The 25,466-nt window shown below is 31.1% G+C and overlaps 1 protein-coding gene across 2 annotated transcripts in view; it reads left to right on the top strand.

Moving 5' to 3' along the window:
* Positions 1-24,858, top strand: part of LOC148277007 (putative G protein-coupled receptor Mth-like 3) — a 55,905-nt gene extending 31,047 nt beyond the window's left edge. For both annotated transcript variants that reach the window (XM_088233452.1, XM_088233453.1), the window contains 3 exons: positions 11,223-11,492; positions 20,207-20,384; positions 22,779-24,858. In XM_088233452.1, the coding sequence (XP_088089578.1) occupies positions 11,223-11,492; positions 20,207-20,384; positions 22,779-23,118 (788 nt within the window). In that variant the 3' untranslated portion in view covers positions 23,119-24,858. The remainder of the gene's footprint in view (positions 1-11,222; positions 11,493-20,206; positions 20,385-22,778) is intronic.
* The last annotated feature ends 608 nt before the right edge of the window (positions 24,859-25,466 follow it).

Genomic DNA, 25,466 nt, shown 5'->3' with positions numbered 1-25,466 from the left:
CATAAATTGCAATTTTTTCAGTGGTTCTGTGTAATACAACCACTGTCATCTATGAAATCAACTCAAACGAAGGAAGTTCGTGATATATTATATTATGTACTTATATAATTATAGGATTATGTCACTATGAAAGTTTCGTATTAAAGTTATATATTAGTTAATTTATGTAACCTGCAAGCTTATTATAAGAGAAAAAAACTCAACTGAGTTTAAGATGTTTAAAATATAGTAAACTTATTTGTTTGAAGAAATAAGCTGGAAAAATCAGCTAGTTTCTAGGCTCCTGCTGGCGCTGGGCGCGTTTTATTAATATTTTTGTTTATATTTTGAGAAAAATACAAACGGTGGCAATGATTTATAAGAAATAATAATTATTTGCGTAAATAAAATTTGTTTTTCTGTAAATAAAATTAGTGTAAAACATTATTATGGATATTCAAATATAATAGTAAGCTGCGCATAATCGCTTATACACACGTTTCGTTACTTCTGTACTATTCAGTTTTGTTAAAGATTGGAAGTATTTGAGAAAAGGAATAGGAGCACGCGACCGGACCTACCTACTAGTATCATAAAGATGCACCGTATTCTTTTAATAGTTCGCTTGCGAGGAAAATGAAAAAAATAATACTTTTTTTTTATTATGCCAATCAACAAGTTTACGAAAGACCCTTTGTATTGCCATTGAAGATTTATATTTATATATACATTATCTGAACTTAACGTCAGAAAATATTTAAAATTAAAGAATGTTTTTTTTAAAAGGAATAACCCGCTAAGCCTCTATTTTGAGGCTTGTCAGCAGGTGGGATAGAGGTGATATGAAAGAAGGTAATGAAAAATACACCACAACACCCAGACCAATTGAGAAAAAGATCTTTCTTGGATTTTTTTCTGGCAACTGGCGAAAATCGAACCCGCCAGTTTCACAGTTGGCCGTGTAACCAACTCCGCCACGGCGCCAGTCAATATGGTAATAGCATAATCTAGGCAGAGATGGCAAGTGTGTCATATTTGAGCCAGGAGTGATAACAGCGCTTGCTTCTTGGATGCTTGCCTTTGCCATAGAAATACATCGAGAATGCTTTTTATAGAGGTCAAAAAATCCGACGTTGGTTTTAAAATTTCCTACAGCAAAGACAGCATTAAATTTATTGTTAATTTTCAATTTTGATTAAGATTTTCTCTTCCGTCATTAACGAAGATTCCAATAATGACGATATTGTGATTTTTTTCGTGAGTTGTCAAGTTTCAAATCCTCAGTTTTTATTTTTTCTATCTTGATGTAAAGGTATGTACTATAAATATGGATCAAGGGAAGGATAGGAATGAAACGTATTCGTCCAGAAATATCATCGAAATAAGCTGTTTTGTAGGATCAAATAAGAATGTTTAGTTTTTACGAGATTTATAATAATACTGTGTATGCCTGTGCTTTTATTTTATTGATATCACTATATAATGTTGTTTATGTTATACTGACACAGGTAGGCGTTTGAGTTAAGAAAAACATTTCAATTTATCAGATTTTTTATACATGTAGTATGAAAACATGAATTAAAGATACGATTTTCCTTAGATTTTTTTGAACAGCTTGAATTCACGAAAGTCTATTTTAATATTTATAACCTGTTCTTTAAAAGTTCGTTGGAGACACCAAATAAAAACACAATGGTTATCATCATCATTATTCCCATTCCGCACCTAATCGTGCATAGGGCACTGCATCAGTTTACCAATTGCACCATATTTTGATCTTTTTTGTTATATGGAGGTAAGATGATCAGTTTTACGCTTCAGGAATCAGTCAAGGGACCATGAAATATTTTACTGTAAAAACACCCTTTTAAATAAATATTTCATATCAGCCATGTCAGGAATGAACCCGAGTCCTCTTGCATGGTTGGCAAACGCGCTGACCATTACACCACCAGACCGACAAGGTATACTATAATGTTAGGGTTTAGATTTAAAATATTTATTTTTAGCTATCCTAAATAAATATCCCAACCAGAAACCTCAGACAGAACTGACTATTTTATACCGATAACCATAGAACTACATATGGTTTTCATTCCCCTATGCCTAGAATTCTTAGGTCTGCCAACAAAAATACCAGTCTTGATTTCTTTGATAACAAGTTGCCTTCTTTCATACGATCACTAAATCAAATTAAATTATAAACACCCCTCTCCCGCTTCCACTCCCACTAAGTCTACTATATACCATTGTCTTTCTACTTTCCTATATAATAATTTTCTATGTATAAATAGGTCCTTAAATATGCTCAATGGGCGTATACATTAATAAATAAATATGTAATTTTTTATCTAGACAATCGACATCGAGTAATCCATACTTCCACAGTAATATTACAAATTGTGTTTCTTTCCCGTCGCAACGTAGCGATCAATCGAAGTGATTTTTTGCGTAGGAATAGCCGAAGAGCTGACAAGTGCCACAGGCTACTTTTTATCCCGAAAACACCTCACTCCCTCGGGAATATTCTAAGTGGAATAATGAATAATATTAAAACTGAATAACGATGCTACGTCGACATTGACCAGTGTTTTTCAACTTTTGGGTCGCTACCCCTTGGGGATCTGCTTTCACACGCAAAGCAAAAGAAAAAAACAAGGGTTGAAATAACTGGCATGCTACGTCTAGGGGGTGGGAGTAACTAGAATTATTTTTCTGCATACCGATTGTTGGAGGACCGACAGTCGATACAATCGATCTTTAGTAAATTTTTAAAACATTAATAATCTTTCTTGCACTAAAAAAAATAGAAAAATTGCATTGCATGATTTACATTTTTAAAACTATTTTCTTATTTTTTTTTATTTACTCAGAAGATAAGTAAATTAACTTTATTTATTCAGAAAATAAGAAAAAACAAGTACAAGCAGAAACAAGAAAAAAATATTGTAGTTTTATCACAAAAACTTATCTGTCTCCGTTTGTTGGTTTAAAAAAATGACAAACGTAGGTGGACATATTTTTATTTAAAAGGTTTATGACCTGCATTTGACTGGTCATCACTTTATATGGAGTTTTACTATCTTATTTTCGAATAAAAATTATTTGTTTTAGTTGTGAAATTTTAGTATTTGTAATTTGATTATATCATATTTATTTCTGGCTGCATTTAAGGTACGCAGACAGCGTGTGTAGGTTTGAGATTACTCATACTTAGTATATTAAGATTGTATTTATATTTACTATTTTTTATGTACAATTATTCTCTTTTGAAAGTGTTTTTAAGAATAAAAATTACAACAGGGATGGAGAATATTTTGGAGAGGAGAATTTAAAATTCCAGGCATTTACAAAGCTTATGACCGGTCATTGGCTGGTTTAAGTGGCCACTTTACACAATGTGTAACATTCATCATTTTGCCTATGTTTGAATATCCATATTTCTTCAAGTTTTCCATCTGCTGATTTTAGTGAAGTTAAAGAGCTAAAACCTTTATTGTAGTGAAGAGATTCGTCTGATTGAATTATTTTACATACTAGGCAACGCCTGAAAACGATTTACTAACTTTTAAGCTTCTTCTTGGACAAGTTAATTGTTTTTTTTTTTACATTATGAACAATTAGTAAATAAATCAAAAGAATGTGTTTTCACTGGGGTAACTCGTGTCGAATACGCTAAACAATATTATTTTTGTATTTTATTTACGTGTGAGAATATACAAAGAAAGTCTAATATTCAAAGAGAAATGACAAAATGTTAAGACAGTTTTAAACATTACGTATTTATGTTTATATTTAAAATCTGTATACCTAATTATTTCTATTTTAAAACTCACAATAAAAGAACAAAAACATTACATTAACTATACGTTTGTGGAGCAGATGATTTTATATTAGTAAGTTTTATTACAATATTTTGAGTATGTGCAAAGGTTTGTAGACAAAATACTGGATTTCACCTCCTAGGGAGTCATTGAGGTGAACAAATTGCAAGGATGAAGAAAAAAAGTTAAAATCGTATTTCTTCAAAAAAGACTCAACAACATTTATATGTTTGACTAAAAAGTAACTAAATTCGATGAAAAATTACTTAATGTATTTTATTTTTTAAAAGATCGAGACCGTGCAACTAATGCTACAAAAGACTAAGTGTTTTTTATGCTTCATTTCTTTAAACATAAAAAAGTAATGATTTTAAATATTTCTTATTAAAAATGTTCTAATGTAGATTTATAAGTATTTTTTTTTTGAAAATGTGAATATGAAATATGAGGGTATTAAAAGCGAACTTAAAAATCTCCACCAAAAACGGAAAATTAGTTATTGATGCTTAATAAACAATACATAAAAACCTACCTACCTAAATAATAGCGCGATTCAAAACCGTCTCTAAATCTTGCAAAAACAGATTTCAAACAAATTTGCAAACTTAACAATCCATTGAGTTGGTGAAGCATAATAAATCTCACATTATTTTTTTTAAGTTTTTCGCAAATATCTCAGTAAACTCCTTCATTAGAGATTTTAAAGTTTGCTTATAGAAAAATAATATTAACACTGTAGACTAATCTTGATTTTAAACCGAAAAAGGATTACAATGTTTAAGTTTGTCCAAATGTTTGTAGACAAAAGGCTGGATTTTACCCCATCGGGAGTCATTAAGATTAACAAATTACAACAGTGATGGAGAATACCTTAAATAAGAGATTATGGAAGTCTAGGCATTTACAGGGCTTATGACCTGTCATTGGTTGGTTTAAGTGGCCACTTTACACACTGTGTAGCATTCACCATTCTGCCGAAATCAACGAATGAAAATGGATTGTTTAAAAAGCCAATAATTTTTTTTGTGTAAAAATATTTGGTATTTTATTTAGATTTGTATAGCGGTTGATGCGGTTTATGCTAAACAAAATGGTGTAAACGTATTTCAAATAGATGGAAAGATTTATTGATGATTTGTATGAAATTTTGTGTTTCGTGAAAAGAAGAGATCATAAAGCCGGTGTTCGCTGCTGATACAGATACGGGTGTGTCAGTGTTAGGTTTGTTAACAGGCAAATACGTGTGGATAGAAAAAATTCAAAAGAATGGAATTTATATTTTATAATACGAGTACCTACACATCAACTATTATTTATTTATTTATTTTATTTATAAATTTATTGCAAAAAAAAATATACATACCTAATAACAGGGAATCTATATAAAACCAATTAATGTAAAATGAAAACGGAGTCTTCTCTGTTTATGATAGTCTCCATCTAACATGGCACAGCCTGTTCTAAGATGGAGATTTTCTATCTTTAGAGCGTAAGTAGTCCTATACTAATAAAACAATAACATAAAAAAGAAAAAAATAAAACTTCTTAATTATAAATGCCAAGCTAATCAAATGTAAGAAATTAAAAATCATTATTATACAAATATAAAGTATATATATGTGCCAAGAATACATGTTACTTAAACATAAATAATATAGTATAATATATAATAAAACAATGAAATACATAAAAATATAAATAATATGTGTACCAATTATATAAAGTACTACGTTTATTGATTTACATATATTTTTCTAAAAAATCTCTCGCTACACTATTTATATGTGCAGTTATTTTTATTTTAAAATTTGTTTTACATTTTGAGTCTTTTATTTTTGGCAATAAATCATTAAATATTTTTGGAGCAATTACATTGTATTGCTTTTTACCAAATGCAGTTGATACAAATAGGACAATACAGTTAATTTGTGTTGCTGAACGAGTGGTTATATTCTGTTGGGTTCTTTTGACCTCACTTAATTTATCATAAAATTTAAGTAGTAGGCACCTTACAAACAATTGTCTTACATCCAATATCTTTAACTCAGCGAATAGATCTTCCGTTGAATACCTCAAGGGTTTTTTGAGAATGATCTTCATGATCCATTTTGTGCTATTTTTACTGGTTCAAGGATTGAACGAGAGCAACCTTTCCAAGCTAAATTGCGATATGATAGTTTTCTTTGGCAAAAAGAAAAGTAAATTTGTCTCATAAGTCGAGCATTTAAAATATTTCAATTATGCAACAATACTTTGAATCATTATTTTTTTTAAAACACGTAAGACGTTTGCTTAGAGGAATTTCTCTTTTGTGGCCCCAAAAATGTTCAATGTCCTGGATGAACATATTAAGTTGTCCAAAACGAAAGCCATTTTCAGGAGGAGTTTACAATTCTGGATTTTGTCTAAGGGAAGAGACCAGTGCTGGATACTGCTGCGATATATTGCATAGCTTTATGTACTACTAATCGTGTGGTCTAGATGCCCTTTTAAATATAATATGTATGTTTATGTAATGATATTTAATTTTAATTTTTGCTATTATTTAATTATGTATGTGCTTCCACTTTCCTTAATGTTGTATCCCAACTTAACATAGGGCTTTTGGCCTCATAGAGTTTGGGATACGTTATTATTGTATTTTTTTGTAATATGTATGTATTTGTATGAATAAATAAAAAAAATATATATATATACTTTATTCTGACCGGAATTTGAACCAACACTTTGTGTATTTTGATGAATTTGTTTTAGTTTTTGTACATAAGAATTTGTGTATCTGTGAAGCATGTTTTCAAGAGATGGAAGAGTAGAAAAATATGTTGAAATAAAAGTGAATGCGGCAATGAACGGCGAACTAAGCTAAACTGGCAGCGCACAACGCAGTTTTAGTCCCAATACTTATGTATGGAAGTGAAACATAGAACTGGCAGATGAAGGATAAAAGCAGAGTCAATGCGGTCGAAATGCGATCTCTTAGACGAATGTGTTGGAAATCAATGTATGACAGGGTTACGAATGATAAAATCAAGCGAGAGTGTAAATCTGAGTCAGGTATAATTGATAAGATTAAGAGAGGGTCTCTGAGATGGTATGGTCATGTAGAACGAATGGATGACGAAAGATTGGTAAAACAGGTATATATGACGAGATTCAATGGTAACGTGGTACGAGGATGACCAAAGAAAACGTGGCGTGATCAGATAAATTAAAATCGTCTAGTCATGTCAAAAGCAGGCAGAGTCAAAGGGCATGTATGACAATATGTATGAATGTGGAGGAAGCTAGGTATGTATGCCAGGGTAGACGTGTGTGGCATTCCATACTCTCTGCCCTCTTCTACGAGAAAAGGCGTGATGATAGTAGTAGTAGTAGTACAGAATATTTTATCCATTTCAATGATTTTTTCATAAACAAGTAACAAGAGTACTTAAAAGTTTTGAACCCGGTTGTGGTCCCGTGGCTAGTATCGCGGACTCACGGATCAGAGGTTCGATGTTCGAACTCCGCTCTACCGCAAATTGATTCCCATTTTCTAAAAGTGAGTTATTTAATTTACAACTCGCTGAAAATAGCCCACCACAAATAGAAATATATATTAAAATATTTGTTTTTATAGAGGAATATGTATATAAAGTTGGAAAAGAAGTTTACTATGCAAATGACTAAAAATGTGTGAAAAAATACCTGAACTTATGAAAAACGAAACAAATGATACTATTTTTTACATGAAAATTAAAAAATAGATTATGTGTGAAAGATATTTTATTTATTTTATTTTATTAACATAAACGGCAAATCTGCCTTTTACAAACATTTATAATACTACATATTTGGCCTTTTTTTAAAAAAAAAAAAATAATTTCCTTATACAAAAGATTTACAAAAAAAAAATAAACCTAAAAATTATACAAGATTTATATTTAAAAAATTAACCTAAAAATTATACAGCATATTCAGTAGAAAGTTTAAATAATAAAACATTCTGCAGTAATACAACAAGAAAATCATAAGTACTGTTTCTTACAGCTGGGCAAAGTAAAGAAAAAACTGTGTATATTATGAAATGCATGAATAAATAAATATAATTACCATTCACCATCTTTGAAAAAGTTCAAAAGGTTTGTTCTATAGGAACAATATCCTACACTAAATATATCAAATACGTGGGATAACTATTGCCGAGTTCATGAAGTCTATTTAATACAGCATTACAAGTTTACACTATCCGTGAATTGTTGCTACAAAATGGTGGCACCTGTCTAGTCATTCTAGTCATATTAGATATATATAGTTAAACATTGTTTCTATATACATATATATATATAAGTTAGCGTATACATGTAAAATAAAATAAAAAGGTTCAATTTTATTTTAAAATGTCTAATATGTATTTATTAATGATACAGTCTTTATATAAAACAAGGTACAAAAGAACAATTAAAAAAAGTAAGACCAATTACAGATTTCACACTAATTTATTATGAATGCAGAAAGAGAGGGGAAAAATAATTGAATTCTAAAAAAGTAAAAATAAAAATATTACCTAAAAAGTTCATAAAAAAGAGAAGACATTGTATAGCTTTTATTTTTTTTAAATACTTTCCTCCCCCTCTCTCTGCTTCCATGAGCATTTAAATTTAATTGTAAAAAATCACAACCAACAATAAATTATTAGATGTAGGTAGTAGATGTAAGTAAGTATAAAATAAGAGTTGAAATCAAATGTTTAAAATTAAAAGTAAAAGTTAAAATTAACATGAAAAGTTTAAATTAAAATTCAGTTAAAAGTTTAAATTAAAAGTTAAAAGTTAAAATTAAGAATTAAAATTAAAGAGTTAAAATTGAAAGATAAAATCAAAAATCGAATTAAAAGTTAAAAGTCAAGCAGGAGATAAATTTAAAATGTCTTTAACAGATCTGATAAAAATGTGGTATTTACAATGTAGTATGTCGATGTCACTAAAACTGTCATTATAGGTAATCTGTATTGGTTTATCTTTTTTAATATCACTGTTATCCGCATGTCCCTAAATGACTTTTTTTTTAAAACTCCTTAGAAATATTATATGAAATTATGTAAGATAGGTTTTCAATTCAAGTTAATAAAATAATAAAAATAAATACGTTGCCATATAAAAAAGGTATACTAAAAAAAACTGTTGAATGCTTAGTCTCACTAGAAGATTGTCTCGTAAAATATCACCTTGATTGTGTGTGTTTGTAAGTATTGCGTACAAAGCATTTAATTATTTCGTTTGTATGTAAGGTTGCAAGCAGTCAGATTGACAAGGCCAAATTTACTCTAAAATAATTAAAGAATGACGGCGGCAAAATACGTTTTGAGCACATTTGTAAATTATTATATAACACATTTGTAAGAAGTTCTAGTGCCAACTCTAATGTACGGGAGCGAAGTATGGAATTGGAAAAGTAATTATGAAAGTCGGTTAAATGCTGTCGAGATGCGATCCCTCAGGCGAATGTGTGGTAAAACGATGTATGATAGGTGCACAAATGTCAAGATCCGTGAACTGTATAAGGCTGAGACATGCATTATCGATAGAATCAAGAAAGGGGTGCTGCGTTGGTTTGGACGTGTAGAGCGAATGGACAGCAAAAAAACGGCTAAAAGGATCTACCATGCGAATGTTGATGGATGCAGAAAACGAGGAATACCGAGAAAGATATGGCACGATCAAATCCATCAAATTCTTGAAGATGGACATGTGAAGAGTAGGAATAATCGGCGTGCGTGCATGAGAATATGAATAAATGTAGAGGAAACGAGGTCTGTATGCAAAGACAGAGTGATATGGCGTTCTATCCTATCTGCCTATCCCTACGAAGAAACGGCTTGATGGTTTGTTTGTTTGTTTATTCAACCATGTTTGCTAAAAGTGCCCAGAAAGAACCATGGGTTTAAAAATACGCACCTAATTTTTGTCCCATTTTTTTCGCTGTTTCTAAAGACACTTAAAAAACAATCAAATTTAAATATTTATAACGATTTTAATTTTAAAAAAATTAATTGACTATGTAACATCCATTCAACTACGCTTGTACATTGTTTAAAATTATCACAGTCAACCAATGCATAAATAATATTTATTTATTAAGTCCTTTTGCGCGGAATACTTAAAGTAGAAATATGTAGGGCTTTACTCATAACTTTGGTAGGCATAACGTTACTCCTAGGCATAGTGGAATGAGGGTAGATATACCATCCTTATTATATAGAATACGAATGATATTCCCATCCTTCTTCTACCACTATGCCTAGGCGTAACTTTATATACAAAACATAACTACCTATATGAATACATATATTTCTTATGAATATTCTGAATTTTTCTTTTTTTATATTTTGATTAACTGATTGATTTAAGTATTATTACGAAACATTTGAAATCATCATGACAAGCGAGTCATTTGAAATAATAAATTTTATTGTTTCTTAGAACCGGTTTTGCCTAAGCTATTATTAGACATCATTTTTGATTGATAACTGATCGAATCACATACTGATAGCTAAGGAAAATATGAATAAATAAAATTTTGAGGCAATCTGGGATTTTAAAGGTAAAATAATTTTTCAAGGTAAGTCTAATTAGACGATTTGCAGAAAATAAATTCGTAGGTAGTAAAATAATTTTTAAAAACAACGTTTGGTCTTTCTTTAAAAAAGTCTACCAAAAATGAGTAGAACCCGCAATTTATGCGTATCATTTATCTAATAGCAAGAATAATCCGTTATTATTCTTGATAACGGCTAATTGATTCACCTATAGTTTATCGCCTTTAAACACGATGAAAACAAGATTTTTCTAGTTTAAATATTTTGAAATTTACACATTATATAATGCTTAGTTAATTAAGGAAATATTGCACCGAAAGTTGTGGTTTGGTTTTGTCTTTCAAATAATCAAATACCGGTTTAAAATTAGGCCAGTATTAAAATGATTAAAATAATGAAAAAAATCTAAAAGCGTTTCGGTCACGTTCAATCTTATTTCGTAAAAATCAAGGCATTATTTTCAATTTTGTAAAATATCTTGTGTTCTTCATTTGAGACAAACAAATACTTTATCGATGGGATTGTTTATACCTGTAAGTCTTTGCGGATCATTGAAAATAATTGATTTAATACGTAGAAAAAATATACAGGAAAATAAATTTCACATGCGTAAAAGCCACGAAAAACGATAAAAAAAAAAGTAATCCTAGTATAACCACTAAGATGAAACTTATTCGATGGCGTATTTATTTATAAAAATTAATATAGATATTATTTATTTCAATCACAATTTCATATCAACTATTAATTCGTACCTACATGAAATATCAAACAAAATTTGACCACGTTTTTATTATGAAATCGAATTAAAATTTCAATGAAGCATAATTTGATGATTCCAGGTTACTTGATGCAGTTCAGTTTCCTCGCTTCCTTTTTCTGGTTGAACATCATGTGTGTTGACATGTCCTACACCTTCAGCGCCCTTCGTCCCACCAGCAAGGGAAGCCAGAGGGAGAGGGACAGGAGGAAGTTTATGTGGTACTCCGTGTATGCCTGGGGCTGTACTGCAGCCTTTACTCTGGCAGCTATAATCGTGGATTTCACTCCTGCAGTACCAGCTTCTTCACCATTCAAGCCTAACTTGGGCGTTGTCAAGTGTTGGTTTAATAGTAAGTTATTAAGCCGCTTATTTAGAATCTGTCAATTTCTGGTTGATCAATAAGTTGTTTACGTTATTAATTTAAGGTCCGACTAGTGCTGGTATAATATTTAGTAATTTGCATAATCTTGTAACTCGCGGACTGTCAGTGTGGGTTTAATAATTAAATATTTACTTTAACTTAGGGTTGTGAAGTGTTGGTCGAATAAAAAATCTTTTCGGTAAAGTTGGGGGTTCTTCTCAAGTGCTGGTTAAATTGTTAATTGTTTTCGCCCATTCAGGTTCTGTCTAATGCTGGATCAATAAAAAGTAATTTAATACAACTTTGAGGTTATCAAGTTTTGATTCAACAGTAGGTACCTTAGTTGTTTTGACTAACTTGGGGGTATTAAAGTGCTGGAAAAGTTATTATACCTCTACACAAACAGCGCACGAAATTCGGCGAACGCGCGTTTGCGGTCGCAGGCCCTACGGCATGGAATGCTTTCCCAGCAGAGGTCCGAAACTGTGAAAGTGAAGTGATGTTTCGAAAGAAACTTAAAACCCACTTGTTCTCAAAATCATTTGAATAAATTCTTGGCATGTGGTGACAAAGTACATTTTTTTCTTAAATTAAAATAAAATAAAAATTGAATTGATATCTTTATATGATCACTTTGTAAAGCGCCCTTGAGGTATTATGTTACAAAAATGCCACTGTATAAGTTATCCATTATAATAATAATAATTAAGCAGAATTATATTTGCAAAAAATTAGGTTCTCTCAAGTGCTGGTTCACTGGTAATATAGATTGAGTGGTTCCACTGACATTTCTTGGTGGAACTGCATTTTAATAATAATAATAAAAATACGTATGTAGTTTTATTCCTTTATTTTTTATGGTTAATACTTTATTTATTAATTTATTTATTAATACTTTTACAATGTTTGTATTATTTTTTTTATACAGAATAATGTTCCCTCACTGGGGTGTTCTGTGTCGAGGGAAACATTTTACAAAAAGTGAAACATGCCTTAATTTAGTAATTTAACAAAGTTAACATAGTCATAAAAAAAACGCAATTAATCTATTAAACCTTATTATCATTAACATAATAAGCAATATTAACTAAAATATTCATAAAAAACACAACCAATTTATATCGACCTGTAGACCAAATTTCATATACAGTACACAAATTTTACCTACTTGGCTTGATCCACTCATCGTCATAGTTTTATTATACTATATATGTTTTTATGTTTTATTATGTTATATTATAGTTTTTATATAATAGTTTTATATAGATCAGACTAGATGTCAACCTGTTTCTGTTATCCATACCGGACCAATCATCAAATCCTTACCCGAAATCTGTGATGCATAGAGTCAATTTAATTAATTAATTTAAAATAAAATACTTTGGTGCATAGAGCACTGCATTAAAACTTCAATCTCTCATTGTATCTAGATCATTTTTGTTACATAGAAGCTAAGTATAAGTAATATAAGTCTTACGCTTCATGATCCAGTCCATAAACTGTGAAATATTGCTGTGTATAATCAAATAAATTGTAAGGACTCTGCCAGGATTCAAACCCTGGACCCCAATGAGTCGAAAATACTCAACAAGGATACTGGTTGTTTTTCATTATCAGTACAATATTTTTCAACTTCACTATCCGTTTGATTTAAAAATAATTTTTATTTTGCGTGCGCATAATTTATCATTATTATTCCCTTTTCGGCATCCAATGATGTATAGGGCACTGAATCGGAACTCCAAATGTAGCATATTTCGATCATCTGTCACATAGACTCAATAGCTAAAAAATCTTGAAAGTCTTCGTCTCTTTGTATCCTTACAATTTTATTTCTTTGCCTTTTTGAGATTGACAGTCCTGATGGCTTTAATTGACCAGTCGATCGCGATCGACCTGTTGGCCACTTCTCGTTGAGAATACGTTCAGTGCGCGTTCAAAATGATATTATATTCACTAACTTGGAGGTTGTCAAATGCTGGTTCAATAATAGCTTTGTCCAAAATAAGATAATGTAGATGGCAGGTTCAACAGTCGCTTACACAAAACCTTTAGCATCTGAACTGCGTAAAATAACAAGATCAACCGTTTTTGATTGGTCAAAACAAGTTGTGAACGCTGCAAGTTCTTACATAAAGAATATACCATGTTAAATAGTTTCATATTATTCCGAACACGTGAAATATCAAGAAGACGTTTTTCGAGAATGTGTTTTTATGTTTGATCATTTAAAAAAGTTATAAATAATATATTTTCTAATTTATGTTTCGCTGCTCTAATTTTTGTATGCTCAATTAACCATTTTTAGCAAAATTGAGTTATGAATGGCAATATGTTTATTATCTTATTACGCGCCCATGGACGCGTAATAAGATAATAAACATATTGCCATTGCCATTATTAGCTACATGTAGACAAAGAATTATTCTTTTTTGCGCTATTAAATAGTAGCTTCAGCATTTTTTGAGTACCAATCTCACTTACTGATTTCACTTATTTGATTTTAAAAACAAATAAAATGTTTCTTGTAAAATTTGCAAAATAGTCTATTAAACCAACAAAAACTAGGGGATCGATTTATGATACATTTTTTATTATCATCGGTATGTTTTTTAATTTACAATTATGTTTCATTTGCTAAATAATAATAGTAGATTTTCTAATTTATACTTATGCTTCAATTTTTATTATTATCGATATGTTTTTTATTTTATATTTATTTTTCTCTTTTTGATATTATTATTATTTGATTTTTAAGCGTCATTTGATGAAAAAAAAAACACCTGTAAAAAATGAAGGTCCTTCCTAAACACAGGCATATCCTAGATAATCAGGACCTGAAACAAAGAACCTTTGGACATTTTGCTATAAATCTTTAATTATTTTTTTTTACTATACATTACTTTTACCGAGTTTAACCATAACAATAAACAATGTTTTCTTTATATTATATAACTTTGTATTTATCTTGAATTTTGTACATATTGGCTACGACGGCCGTTAGTTATAATAAAAAGTAGATAAATAAATCAAATAAATAGAAAAAATTAAAAATAGATTTACATTGGTTTATGACGTCAGTTCACACCATGAACTGAACATAATAATGTTTACTTTTAAAATTTTCAGTGCCAGCAATTTTGTTTGCTTTTTTATAAGCAGATTTTTGTATTTACTATATTAACACGTTACATTACGACATGTCGTGTTTTCGACAGCGTCTAAAAAACCGAAGTAGAAATGACGCTATATACTAAAAATAGTAATTAACATTTAAAATATAACTGTGTAAATAACACGAACCAAAAGTTTATTGATTTTATTTTTTAATCTAAGCTGATAACATTTGTCTGTCAACAATGTTTAGAGTATGTCCAAATGTTTGCAGACAGGCCGGAACCCCTAGGGGATCATTTAGATGTAAATTGGTTTGAACTAAGAGGAAAAACACTTTTGAGAAAGAGATATGAAAGTTTAGGCATTTGCAGGACTTACGACCTTTCTTTGGCTGGTGTAAGTGCCCGTACAAAGATGAATGTTACATAGTATGTAAAGTGGCCATTTAAACCAACCAATAACAGGTCCTAAGCCCTGTAAATGCCTAGACTTCCATATTCTCTTCTCAAAAGTGTTTTATCTCCCTGTTGCAAAAAACGTAACTTTTTGCTGATTTGTCTCTTTTCCGGAGCAAGCCCGTTAAAAAAATTAAACCGAATTAATTGATTAATTTATAATTTAATATTAAGTATGAAAAATAATATTATGTTATGATACTGTCTTAAATAATTTAATAAAGTATCGGAAAATTATACTTAATAAAATTATATATATTTTTTTTTAATATGTTATATCAAAATCTTATATAAAAATTAGAGTAAATGTTATTTAATATTTGTATATGACCACTTACCGACTTTTCTATGTTTTCGAGACGTACCCGTTTCTTCGGCAGGACACCAATGAAACCAACATGCAAATCAACATGCAAAACCCACTATACACCTTCACCATAGTTGTTGCACAAAAATATAAAACCAACACGTCGTGCATTTTAATAAGCACATGCACTAATTAGGACAAACATGCACTAATTAAATTATGAAAATATTATCTTGTTTGAGAATTAATGAAAAAAGTAGAGGGGACGGAGGGAGGGGATAAGCTTAATAGGTTTTATAGGGTGACCATTACAGTGGAACATTGTATAAAGGACTATATTGGAAGATTGTTGGATTATTGATCAAAGGAACATTATTTTTTTCAAAGCTTTCCTAACGTGAAATATTTCCATATTATTTACTTTTAACCCTTTATTATTTGTATGTAAGATTTTAACTCCAGTATTTTTATTAAAGTCATGATTTAAATTGATTAAGTGTTGGTTAAATTGGTGTCCTGACGAAGAGACGGGTACGTCTCGAAACCGGTAAACATAGAAAAGTCGGTAAGTGGTTATATACAAATATTTCATAACATTTAGTAAAATGTTTGACCACAAAGTTAATGCTTTCAATATTAATAATATATACAAAAATTAGACACAGTAAAACAACAAACTAGAAACACTAACAAAATGTGCACCTAAACAAAATAATAAATTATAAAGTAGATACCAACCTCCTCAATACTATACACCGAGATATATGCGAACTGCCTCCATTTTCAAGCAATGAAACATACTATACACCTCTGGTCCGCATGTGTTGGGAATATAACATATCGCAGGGTAATTACTACAACGAAGTAATTTCAAAATCAACATTGTAAGGTATCCTCTAAAATCCCATTTTTTATCCTTCATAAACGCTGCAAAAAGAAAAACCATGTATTTAAATCATCATAAAATGATTTTAATGAATTACAACTTTCCTATTTGTAGTATTCATAGAGGAATATACTCTTATAAATCATCATCATCATCATTTCATTTTCGCACTGCATTGGTACACCAATCGCAGCGTATCTTGATAATTTTTGCTACATAAAGGTAAGATGACCAGTCTTACGCTTTAGGTACCAGTCCAGGGACTATGAAATATTCTAGTGTAAAAACACCCTTTTAAATAAATATTTCATATCAACCACTTCCAGAATCGAACCCGAGACCTCTTGCATGGTGGGCAGACATGCTGACCATTAAACCACGAGGCTGACAAATACAAATAAAAATATAATATACCTACTGTCGAAATAGAAATACATACAAATTGCATGATCCTTTCCTAAGTTTTGCGAATATCCTTTTTTGAATCAAGTTTTGTTGACAATATTATACACGTACATATTATATTATTACAAATTATTTTTTGCTAGAAATATTCGCCCAATAGACTTAAATGTCGAATACCAAATGTAATTCTATCTACTCTGTGTAATTATGTAATAGCAGATATGTGAATGTGGAATTGTACCGAAAAAAAAGAAAGTTGAAGGAAAAGAAAATGACGGAAGTGGTTAAAAAAAAAATACATACTTTTAAACCAAGCCAATTTTTTTATTTTGTTTTTATGTGTCAGCGTTACGATTTTTTAAAGATATGTATTTTTTAAATTAAGCCGCGTGTGACGTCTCAAGTTCTCTTCCTCTTCTTCTCGGTGAGTTTTGCTGATTGGTCATATGTCATAACTATCTTATCATTGTTTGATTCGGAAGAACTAGTGATGCCGTTCAAAGTGGTTTGTTTTTTTTATTTTTATTCATTTTCAAGAAATTTTATGCTCTAATTTTTACCGCGCGTAAGAATACATTTTTTACATTCAATTTCCAGTAGGGCTAAACTTCCTCATTGTATGTTTTTTAAAAATATATGCACCTTTGTAGAATTACATTATAAAATTAAATAAATATAACGGCCATGAAATGTAATAATTTAATGAAATAAAAATGTTCCACGACATACAAAAGCAAATATTTGTAACCACGGGTTGTAGCCCTTTGGGAGTGTCGCAGACTCACGATAGAGGTCTGAGGTTCGAACCCTGCTCTACCACAACTTGAACGCAATTTTTAATTGTAAATTGTTTGTCAACCTCGTGGTGCATTAGTAGGGGTGTTTGCCTACCATGCAAGAGGCCTCGAGTTCGATTCCCGGCATGGTTGACATGAAATATTTATTTAAAAAGGTCATTTTATGCTATAAGATTTCATAGTCCCGGGACTGACACCTGAAGCGTAAGACTAATTATTTTTCCTTCATGTAATAAAAAACGATCAAGATAAGCGGCCATTGGTATACTTATGCAGTGCCCTATGCTCCATTAGGTGCGCAAAGGGGAACGATGTTATTTACAACTCGTTAAGTCGTACCACGTACGCTCAGTTGCATTCCACCGGCAACACTACTGACTAGTCCAACTCGTTAGCGTCCACGTCGCGAACCCTGGGAACCGATGGATAACGAGAGGATGAAAGGCGAGTTTTGGCGCCTCAAAACCAAAACCAACCAGCTAAGGGAAGGTAACCCCGACAGAAAATCCACCAGAGAAGGCAACGGAAACCACTCTGGTCATCTTTTCCCAGGAATCACTACGGCGAGTACATCAATAAGCAATCGTCCTGGCTGCGAAATGTAAAATTAGCACAGGACAGATACATATGCTTTCGCTGTAGTGATCGCCTACGTCGGGGGGACCCGACAAGGCACTAGAAGAAGAAGAAGAAGTCGTAAATAATCAAATATTTGTACAAACATTTTTGTTAAAAAATTAAGGTGAATTATGACGCAATAAAATTTAAAGTTCTTTGATCCAAAATAATAAAAATCTATTGTGCTTGCAAAAAAATGTGACATATTTCATGAAATTCAGTTGGAATGAGAGAAACAGTGTTAGAAAAGGTACACGCTAGGATTTAAAACAAAGTAATAGTACATTTTCACCCACGGAATGAAATGTTGTCAAGGTTTTCTTGACGTTTTGAACGTTTCATTTCCGGAAGTACATCCGGTAAACTTCATGGGATGTGAATAATCCGTTCCGAATTTGTAAATACCAGTGCCAAAGGGTCACGAACTTTTAAACCAACTTAAGTTTGAAAACTCGCTTATTGTACATAAAGCGACATCCATTTAAATGAAATTATCAATTCAAAACGCACAATGAAAGGCTTAAAAATAATAATGTAAACAATAAATACAGGAGTTTTGACGAGCGCAATAATTTTCTGATGTATCGGTTTGTTGAAATTTTTTGGTAAAAATTGTATAGTTTAATAATATTTTTGTTTATTTGTAATGATGTAATAACTTATATTCATACATAAGTTATTAATTAAAAATACTTGGTACACTTCCACTTATTTATTTGACTAATTAGCGCTTTCACCCTCTAATGGGCATCTTCAGACTGGATCGAGAATTGTCAATAAATAATAAAAAAATGTTTATTTATTTTTTGAACAATAATATGCTGCTAGCAATGAACATTAGGGTGGGCCGATATTTTTTTCTCCGAATTTTAAAATATAAGGGGTCTAAAAAGTTGCCTTTTGGATTACTCGGAATGAAAAAAAAATAAAACAAATTATTTGATACTACTTTTGGCCCTCAACCAGAGCTTTAAGTTTTCGAAAATGACGATTTTTTGCGGTAAACCGGCTGTCATTTCGTATTTAAGTAAGAAAATAAGTCTAATTATATTATTTAATGTGCATTAAACCTTATTAAATTAGCATTTAAGGGCATGAGTTGCACTTTGTTGTAATAAATTGGTAGCATTGTTTTTATGAGCCATTGTTTTCGACAATATGTTAACTAATTTTCATTATTTGTTTTTAACAAAAATTTGTTGATACCATTTTTTTATTTTTTTATTTTTTATACTTATAAGTATATGAAAATGTATATATAATTTTGTTTGAATTCTTTAGAAGTTATTTACAATTTGCTTTTTATTTCAATTACTTTTATTATATCCATCTAAAATATATTTTTTTCTTTTTTACTATGTAAAGTTTCACTTTTTATTTTGCATGGCAGTATGCTTCTTATTGTTTCTAAATGTATACAAAAAAGCATTGTTTATCTTTTAAATTTTTACGCACTATGTTTGTACTTAACTGTATATTTTTTGTAAATGCCCCTTGAGCGTATTGTAAAATTAAATAAATAAAAATAAAATATAAGCCAGGCGCTCAACGGAATCAGTTCCATGGAGTAAAAACTTTTTGCATTTCGGTAATTTTAAAACGTGTTTGAAATTGTGAGAAGTTAAAAAAAGAAGAAAAGAAAAAAAACATCACTATAGATAATTAACAAAATTTTCATACAGTGACAAACTTCAAACCTCGGTTGAGGGCCAAAAGTAGTATGAATTATTTAAAAAAATAATTTTTACGTTCAATGTGATCCAAATGCAACTTTTTAGACCCCTATAACTTTGATGTCTAAAAAAATAAAAAAACTTCATATTTCATTGGCCCACTCTAATGAACACATTCAAAACATTATATTACTGGGCCCAGATGTGTATAGTAATCCCTAATAACTATCCATATCGTGCGAGTTACAAAATTTCTAAAGGATTACAAAAATTGAAGCAGAAAATTGAATACCATAATAAAAAAAATATTGAGAAAGAAAAAAAAAATTAACATACACATACACAATAAATGAAAAACACCTCTCTTAAAAAGCTTACAAAGATGTTAACATTAATCGGAATTTAAATTATTTCCAATTTAAATGCTTAAATTTGGTTTTTCAGGCTCAGAATCTCTACTGGTTTATTTTTATGGGCCAATGGGTATTTTACTTTTGGCCAACCTGTTCCTTTTCGTATACACGACCTGGAGAATAATCATCCTCAGTCGAGGGTCGGATGCTCTCCATCATGGAGACAGTGCCAGGCATGGCGGGTCTCCAACTTCCAGAGAAAAGCAGAGGTACAGTTTTAAATATAAAATTTTGTGCGTACTGAATACCAGTTGAATAAAACATTTAACAAAGAAAACTCAACTATAAAAAAACTTCTCACAAAGTATTTAAGCTGTCGTGTCAATATTTGTTCCAAAATTCAAATAAACGTTCATTGAAGGGTTGAATTCAAATTAAAAAGAGTAAACAAATTGAATACCTATATAATGGTTACACCATGACATTTTATACAAAGCGAGATAGTGAAATTATTATTATAAAATTTTGTAAAACTTTTTATTTACTGATATAATTAGCATTTTTCGATATTTTTTGACAGAAAAATTAACAATAATCATGCAACAGTATTTTTTAGTAATACCAAAACCGACAAACAATAAAAAAGAATGCTATAAAGAGTGCGATCTAGCTACGCCTTAATTCTTCCGTCGAGAGAAGTGTATTTAAGGATAGATTTGTGGGGAAATAGGGTTCCACCAATAACAAGATCACTGATGGTGGCACACTCTATCAGCCTTCTACTTTAGTCATTGATTTGTCTGAGACCATGCCTTCCCATCACCAATGGGCCAAGTGATGGGTCTATTCCGACTCTCGCATTCAAGTCGCCTATTACTATCACGCGGTTTCTTCGTGATAGAGATACGATAATCACGTGAAAAGAGTCATAAAAGGCATCCTTTACTAGTGCATATGTAGTTTCTGTAGGTGCATGGCACTGATTGATAGTAATTAAACTGTCAGCGGTTTTCAAAGTAGCGCATATAAAGCGCTCAGAAATGGGCTCCCATTTGATAAGGCATTTAGCCGTTCTTTCTGAAAGCAAAATTGCCACATCTTAGCGGTGATACTGCTGTTGACCAAAGTGTATACAAGTGTGTTTTTCTAACCCCTTCTTAGATCCTTTCCAACGCACTTCGCTCATACCAAGAATATCTGATTTATATTTGTCCATGATACGAATTGCGTGGATATCATTTCCGAAGACCTGCATTGTGCGAACGTTATATGTACCGATGCGCAGGGAGGAGTTATTGGAGAGGAGTGCTTTTTTCAAATTCATTATCCTTTTTACGTTACTGAGTCAGGTATGAGAGATGCCGGTGTCCGAGGCATCTTGTGGAGGCTTAGTAATCAATAGATTTAAGGAAGGTAAGTTGATTAGCCCTACGTTCTTGAGGCCTGAGGTCTGCGGGCAATTGTCTTGTAACCCTCGAGGTCGACTCAACCTACCCATTCAGGTATCGGTCACCTTTCGATCTCTTTATGTCGGATTTTTCAATACCAAACTGTCTGGCATGGGGACCCTTTTGGTAGTTACTACCGCCAGCGTAGCTTGATGAATCAATGAAATACTCAAGCTTCCTCACTACAATAAGGTCCAGAGGAGGATCCGATTATTTACAGTGTTTCAACTTTCTACCTTCTTCGACTTCCTGGTACTATCCCGAATCATTACCTGAGTAGGCTGTTGGGTTGGCTCTTCTCGCTGTATAATCTTTGGTTCCGGGTGGCACTTTTATCTTCTCTCTATTTCTTCTTCTTCTCTGCAGGATTTTATCTAGGAGTTCGTTGTTCCTCCTTTGGATGACTGTTGGAGAAGAGCCATAGACATTGCCTTATTTACTGTTTCGTCTGGTGGTCTCCGTCTTATGTATTCGTACCATCTCTGCTGTCTCTCTTTCAGCTTACTGTTTATGTCAGTGACACCAAGGATACCACGAATGCGTGAACTTTTAGTTTACTCTTTAAATGATTCTCCTGTTGACCACCTGAGCATTCCCATTTTTGCTGTTTCAAGTTGCCTGGGGGTAGGAGTTGTACATAGTCCAGCATTCAGAGCCATACGTAATCGCACGCTTAAAAATAATCTTGTATACCTTTCCTTTTAGCATTATGGGATTTTTTTCAACTTTCTGCCTTATTCTAAAATATTTTTATGAAAATACTCGTACTCGTATGTCATGTAAAACAAAAATACGTAGTTTCATGACATCAATAAAAGATCTTAATCAAAATAATTTGACGTACTAAGTGAAAAAAATAATGACGTTCTTCTCATGGTAAAAAAGAGTTATACATGTTACAATACATTATGTAGGTTGATAAATATTTATTTGCAGGTCTTATTTTTACGACAAATATATTATTTTAAAACTGCTGTACATTGATAAGCTTGCGGTTTTAAAACGGACGTATGTTATGTAGTTGGAATTAATTTTAATTATCAATATCCTTGAGGTTTTGATAAAGTCTATTAGTAATTAAAAAGAGTAAATCACTTTTTTTACATTATTGGAGTGAACTACGTAACAATAGATTTATGTAAATTTTTTGTTAAGATCAAACAATTAAAAAATTAACAAGTGGAATGTGTCAACTTATATTTAACTTTTTCCAAGGTATATTCTGTACGCCAAGATGTTTTCGTTGATGGGAGTTACCTGGCTGACGGAGATCTTATCTTGGGCGGTAGGTGGCCCCAGCTACATCTGGTACTTCACTGACTCCATCAACCTCCTCCGGGCTGTCTTCATCTTTCTTATCTTTTGCTGGAAGCCCAGGGTCTGGGCAGCTGTAAAGAAGAAGTTTGCCGGAGTTAAAGAAATGCTCGTGAGGACGTTCAGAAAGGAAGGAACCGGAGACGGCCAACCAGCTAACGAAAATTCAGAGCCTTCTACTGACTCTTCTACTACGAAAACTGTGCAATCTACGGGATTTGAAATGAAAAGTGCAACTTGAAATATTAAATTAATTCTTAAAGCGAGCTCTGTCAAAATATAACGTTGCGTTGTTGCAATGATAACTCAAGTGTGACCCAGTGTATGTTAATGTTTATATACTTAATTGCATAAATAAAGAATATTGCCATTAAATAAACTTCACCGAAAAGACTACAGTAAGTGGTCGCCTTCATAGGTTATTTGACGTTTCCTAATAGAAACATCAAATAATGTAAAACGACGCCTGCTTTGACAAAACAAGAATTTGTCCCTTCTGAATATTGTGTAGATGTAGAAATCATAAACATTGAATGAGGCAGAACGGTGAATATTGCACAGATTGTAAAGTGATTAGTTAAACCAGCCAATGACATGCCATAAACTATGTTAATGCCTAGATTTCCGCATTCCTAGTAACTCATTTATCTCAGTTGAGATATGTATATATTTAAAAAGTTACTTCCTTCGCTTTCGTTAAAATACTAGTCTCATAGGAAAAAATAGGCGTGAAGTGGGTTTTTTCGTATTTGGGTCTATTTTAACCCGTTTTTTGTCAATACGTTGAGTGACTCTTTTACAATTCAAATACATTATTTTAATTAACTTATTTGAAGGTTTCGAAATAAACACTGGTTTGTTTTCTATTGAGGTATGAAACGTATTCTGGGTTTTGCTAGAAAATTACAGCTTTATTAGAAATGGAATATTTTAAATGACTGAAAAATTCAAATAGGTGGAAAAAAAATAGTGTTGCTTGCGGTAGTGTTACTTGTTAAAAGGTCAACTTATAAGTATATTTAAATTATAATGGTTGCACAATTTGATGAAAACCACGCCGAGTGCGATAAAATATTTTGAATTGATAACCGGTGGTTATATTTTTTAAGCTCATTTAAAGTAGATAAATATATATATATATTTTTAATAACAAGTAAAAATCAATAATTTACAAAATAACATGTTACTAATACAGACATCCTTGTATGTAAACTATCAATGTATACGCCATATACCTATGTAAGTTGATAAATGATAGATAATATTCTTATTTTGATATTGTTCAATATCTGTAAATAAACATTTAAAAATGTATCTGTAATCTACACATAACGCATTAAGATGAAATATTTTTTATTGTTACTTATTAGAATTGATAAACACATATTTTTGAGTTAAATTTATATTCAATACATCTTTGTTGAGTTCAAAAAGACTGAGTACGATTCTAATACTAAAAAAAGTCAAATGTATGTTAGGTATGTGATAAATAATATAAGATGTATCTTTTTTAGCATTTTAGCAATGATAAACAGCATGATATTTTGCTCAGTTGAAATTTTCAAAACTTTGTCCGTTTTAGTTTTGTGGTAGTGTTGCGGATTACGGATTTAAGATCGAAGGTTTGTACCCTCTCAGCACAACTTGATTCCCATTTTTAGACATAGAGTTTCACCATTTATTTCACGGATCTTTAATTTAAATATTTATTATTTTATATCAAGCTTTCAAGTATGCAAGTATTCAAGTGTACGGAAATTATTATTATTTTGTTAGATTATAGTGAAGAGAAATATATTATGTAAAAATAACGATCGTTTGAAAAATGAAATATTCAAATACAACGACTAGTTTTTAATCTATTTTCCTTACCCCATTTTTATAAATGTAATTTCTAAAAATAAATTGAAACGTATTTTTTACGAACATCCAATAGGTATATTATGCACAAATAAAGCAGAATATAATTGATTGTCAGCAATTTTAATTGTTTGTTTTTTTAATTATTTTTTTAATTTTTTACATATAAAAATAAAACAACCAGAGAAAAAATTCCTGTTAGAAAACAAAAACACAATATATAAATATGAAATTACATCCTCTTACACTACTCCTGTGGGAAAGCGGCGACGAAAAATGTAATGTTCTCTAGACAGTTATATTAATCAAAGTTATCGGGTTGTGGTCCCGTGGCTAGTGTCTAGGACTCACGACTCAGAGGTCCGTAGTTCGAATCCCACTCTACCCCAACTTGATTCCCATTTTTTAGTGAGTTATTTACTACTCGTTGAAAATGGCCCTCAAAATGAAATATTTGTGTAAATCATAAGAACGCACATATTTCTTTAAAAAAAAAAAATAAAGACAAAAAACAAGCGATAAAAAATATTCAGAAATATTTTCACAGTGGCATGATTTAAATAAAGATGAATCAGTCAAAGAATATAGCAAAGTTAGTGTGTATGTGGTTGCTTCTTTTAAAAGGAATAAAATTTCTGGAATCATTGCTACTCATCGATCTAGTTTATCTGTGTCATAATCATAAAATAACACTAATGATATTAAGAGATGCAAGGTACATTCCGTGAT

Source organism: Micrasema longulum, unplaced genomic scaffold, assembly GCF_059751315.1.
Source record: "Micrasema longulum isolate JH-2025_06_02 unplaced genomic scaffold, ASM5975131v1 h1tg001107l, whole genome shotgun sequence".
NCBI classification, from domain to species: Eukaryota; Metazoa; Arthropoda; class Insecta; order Trichoptera; family Brachycentridae; genus Micrasema; species Micrasema longulum.
Note: the sequence above shows the minus strand (reverse complement) of the source record. Positions and strands in the feature narration are given on the sequence as shown.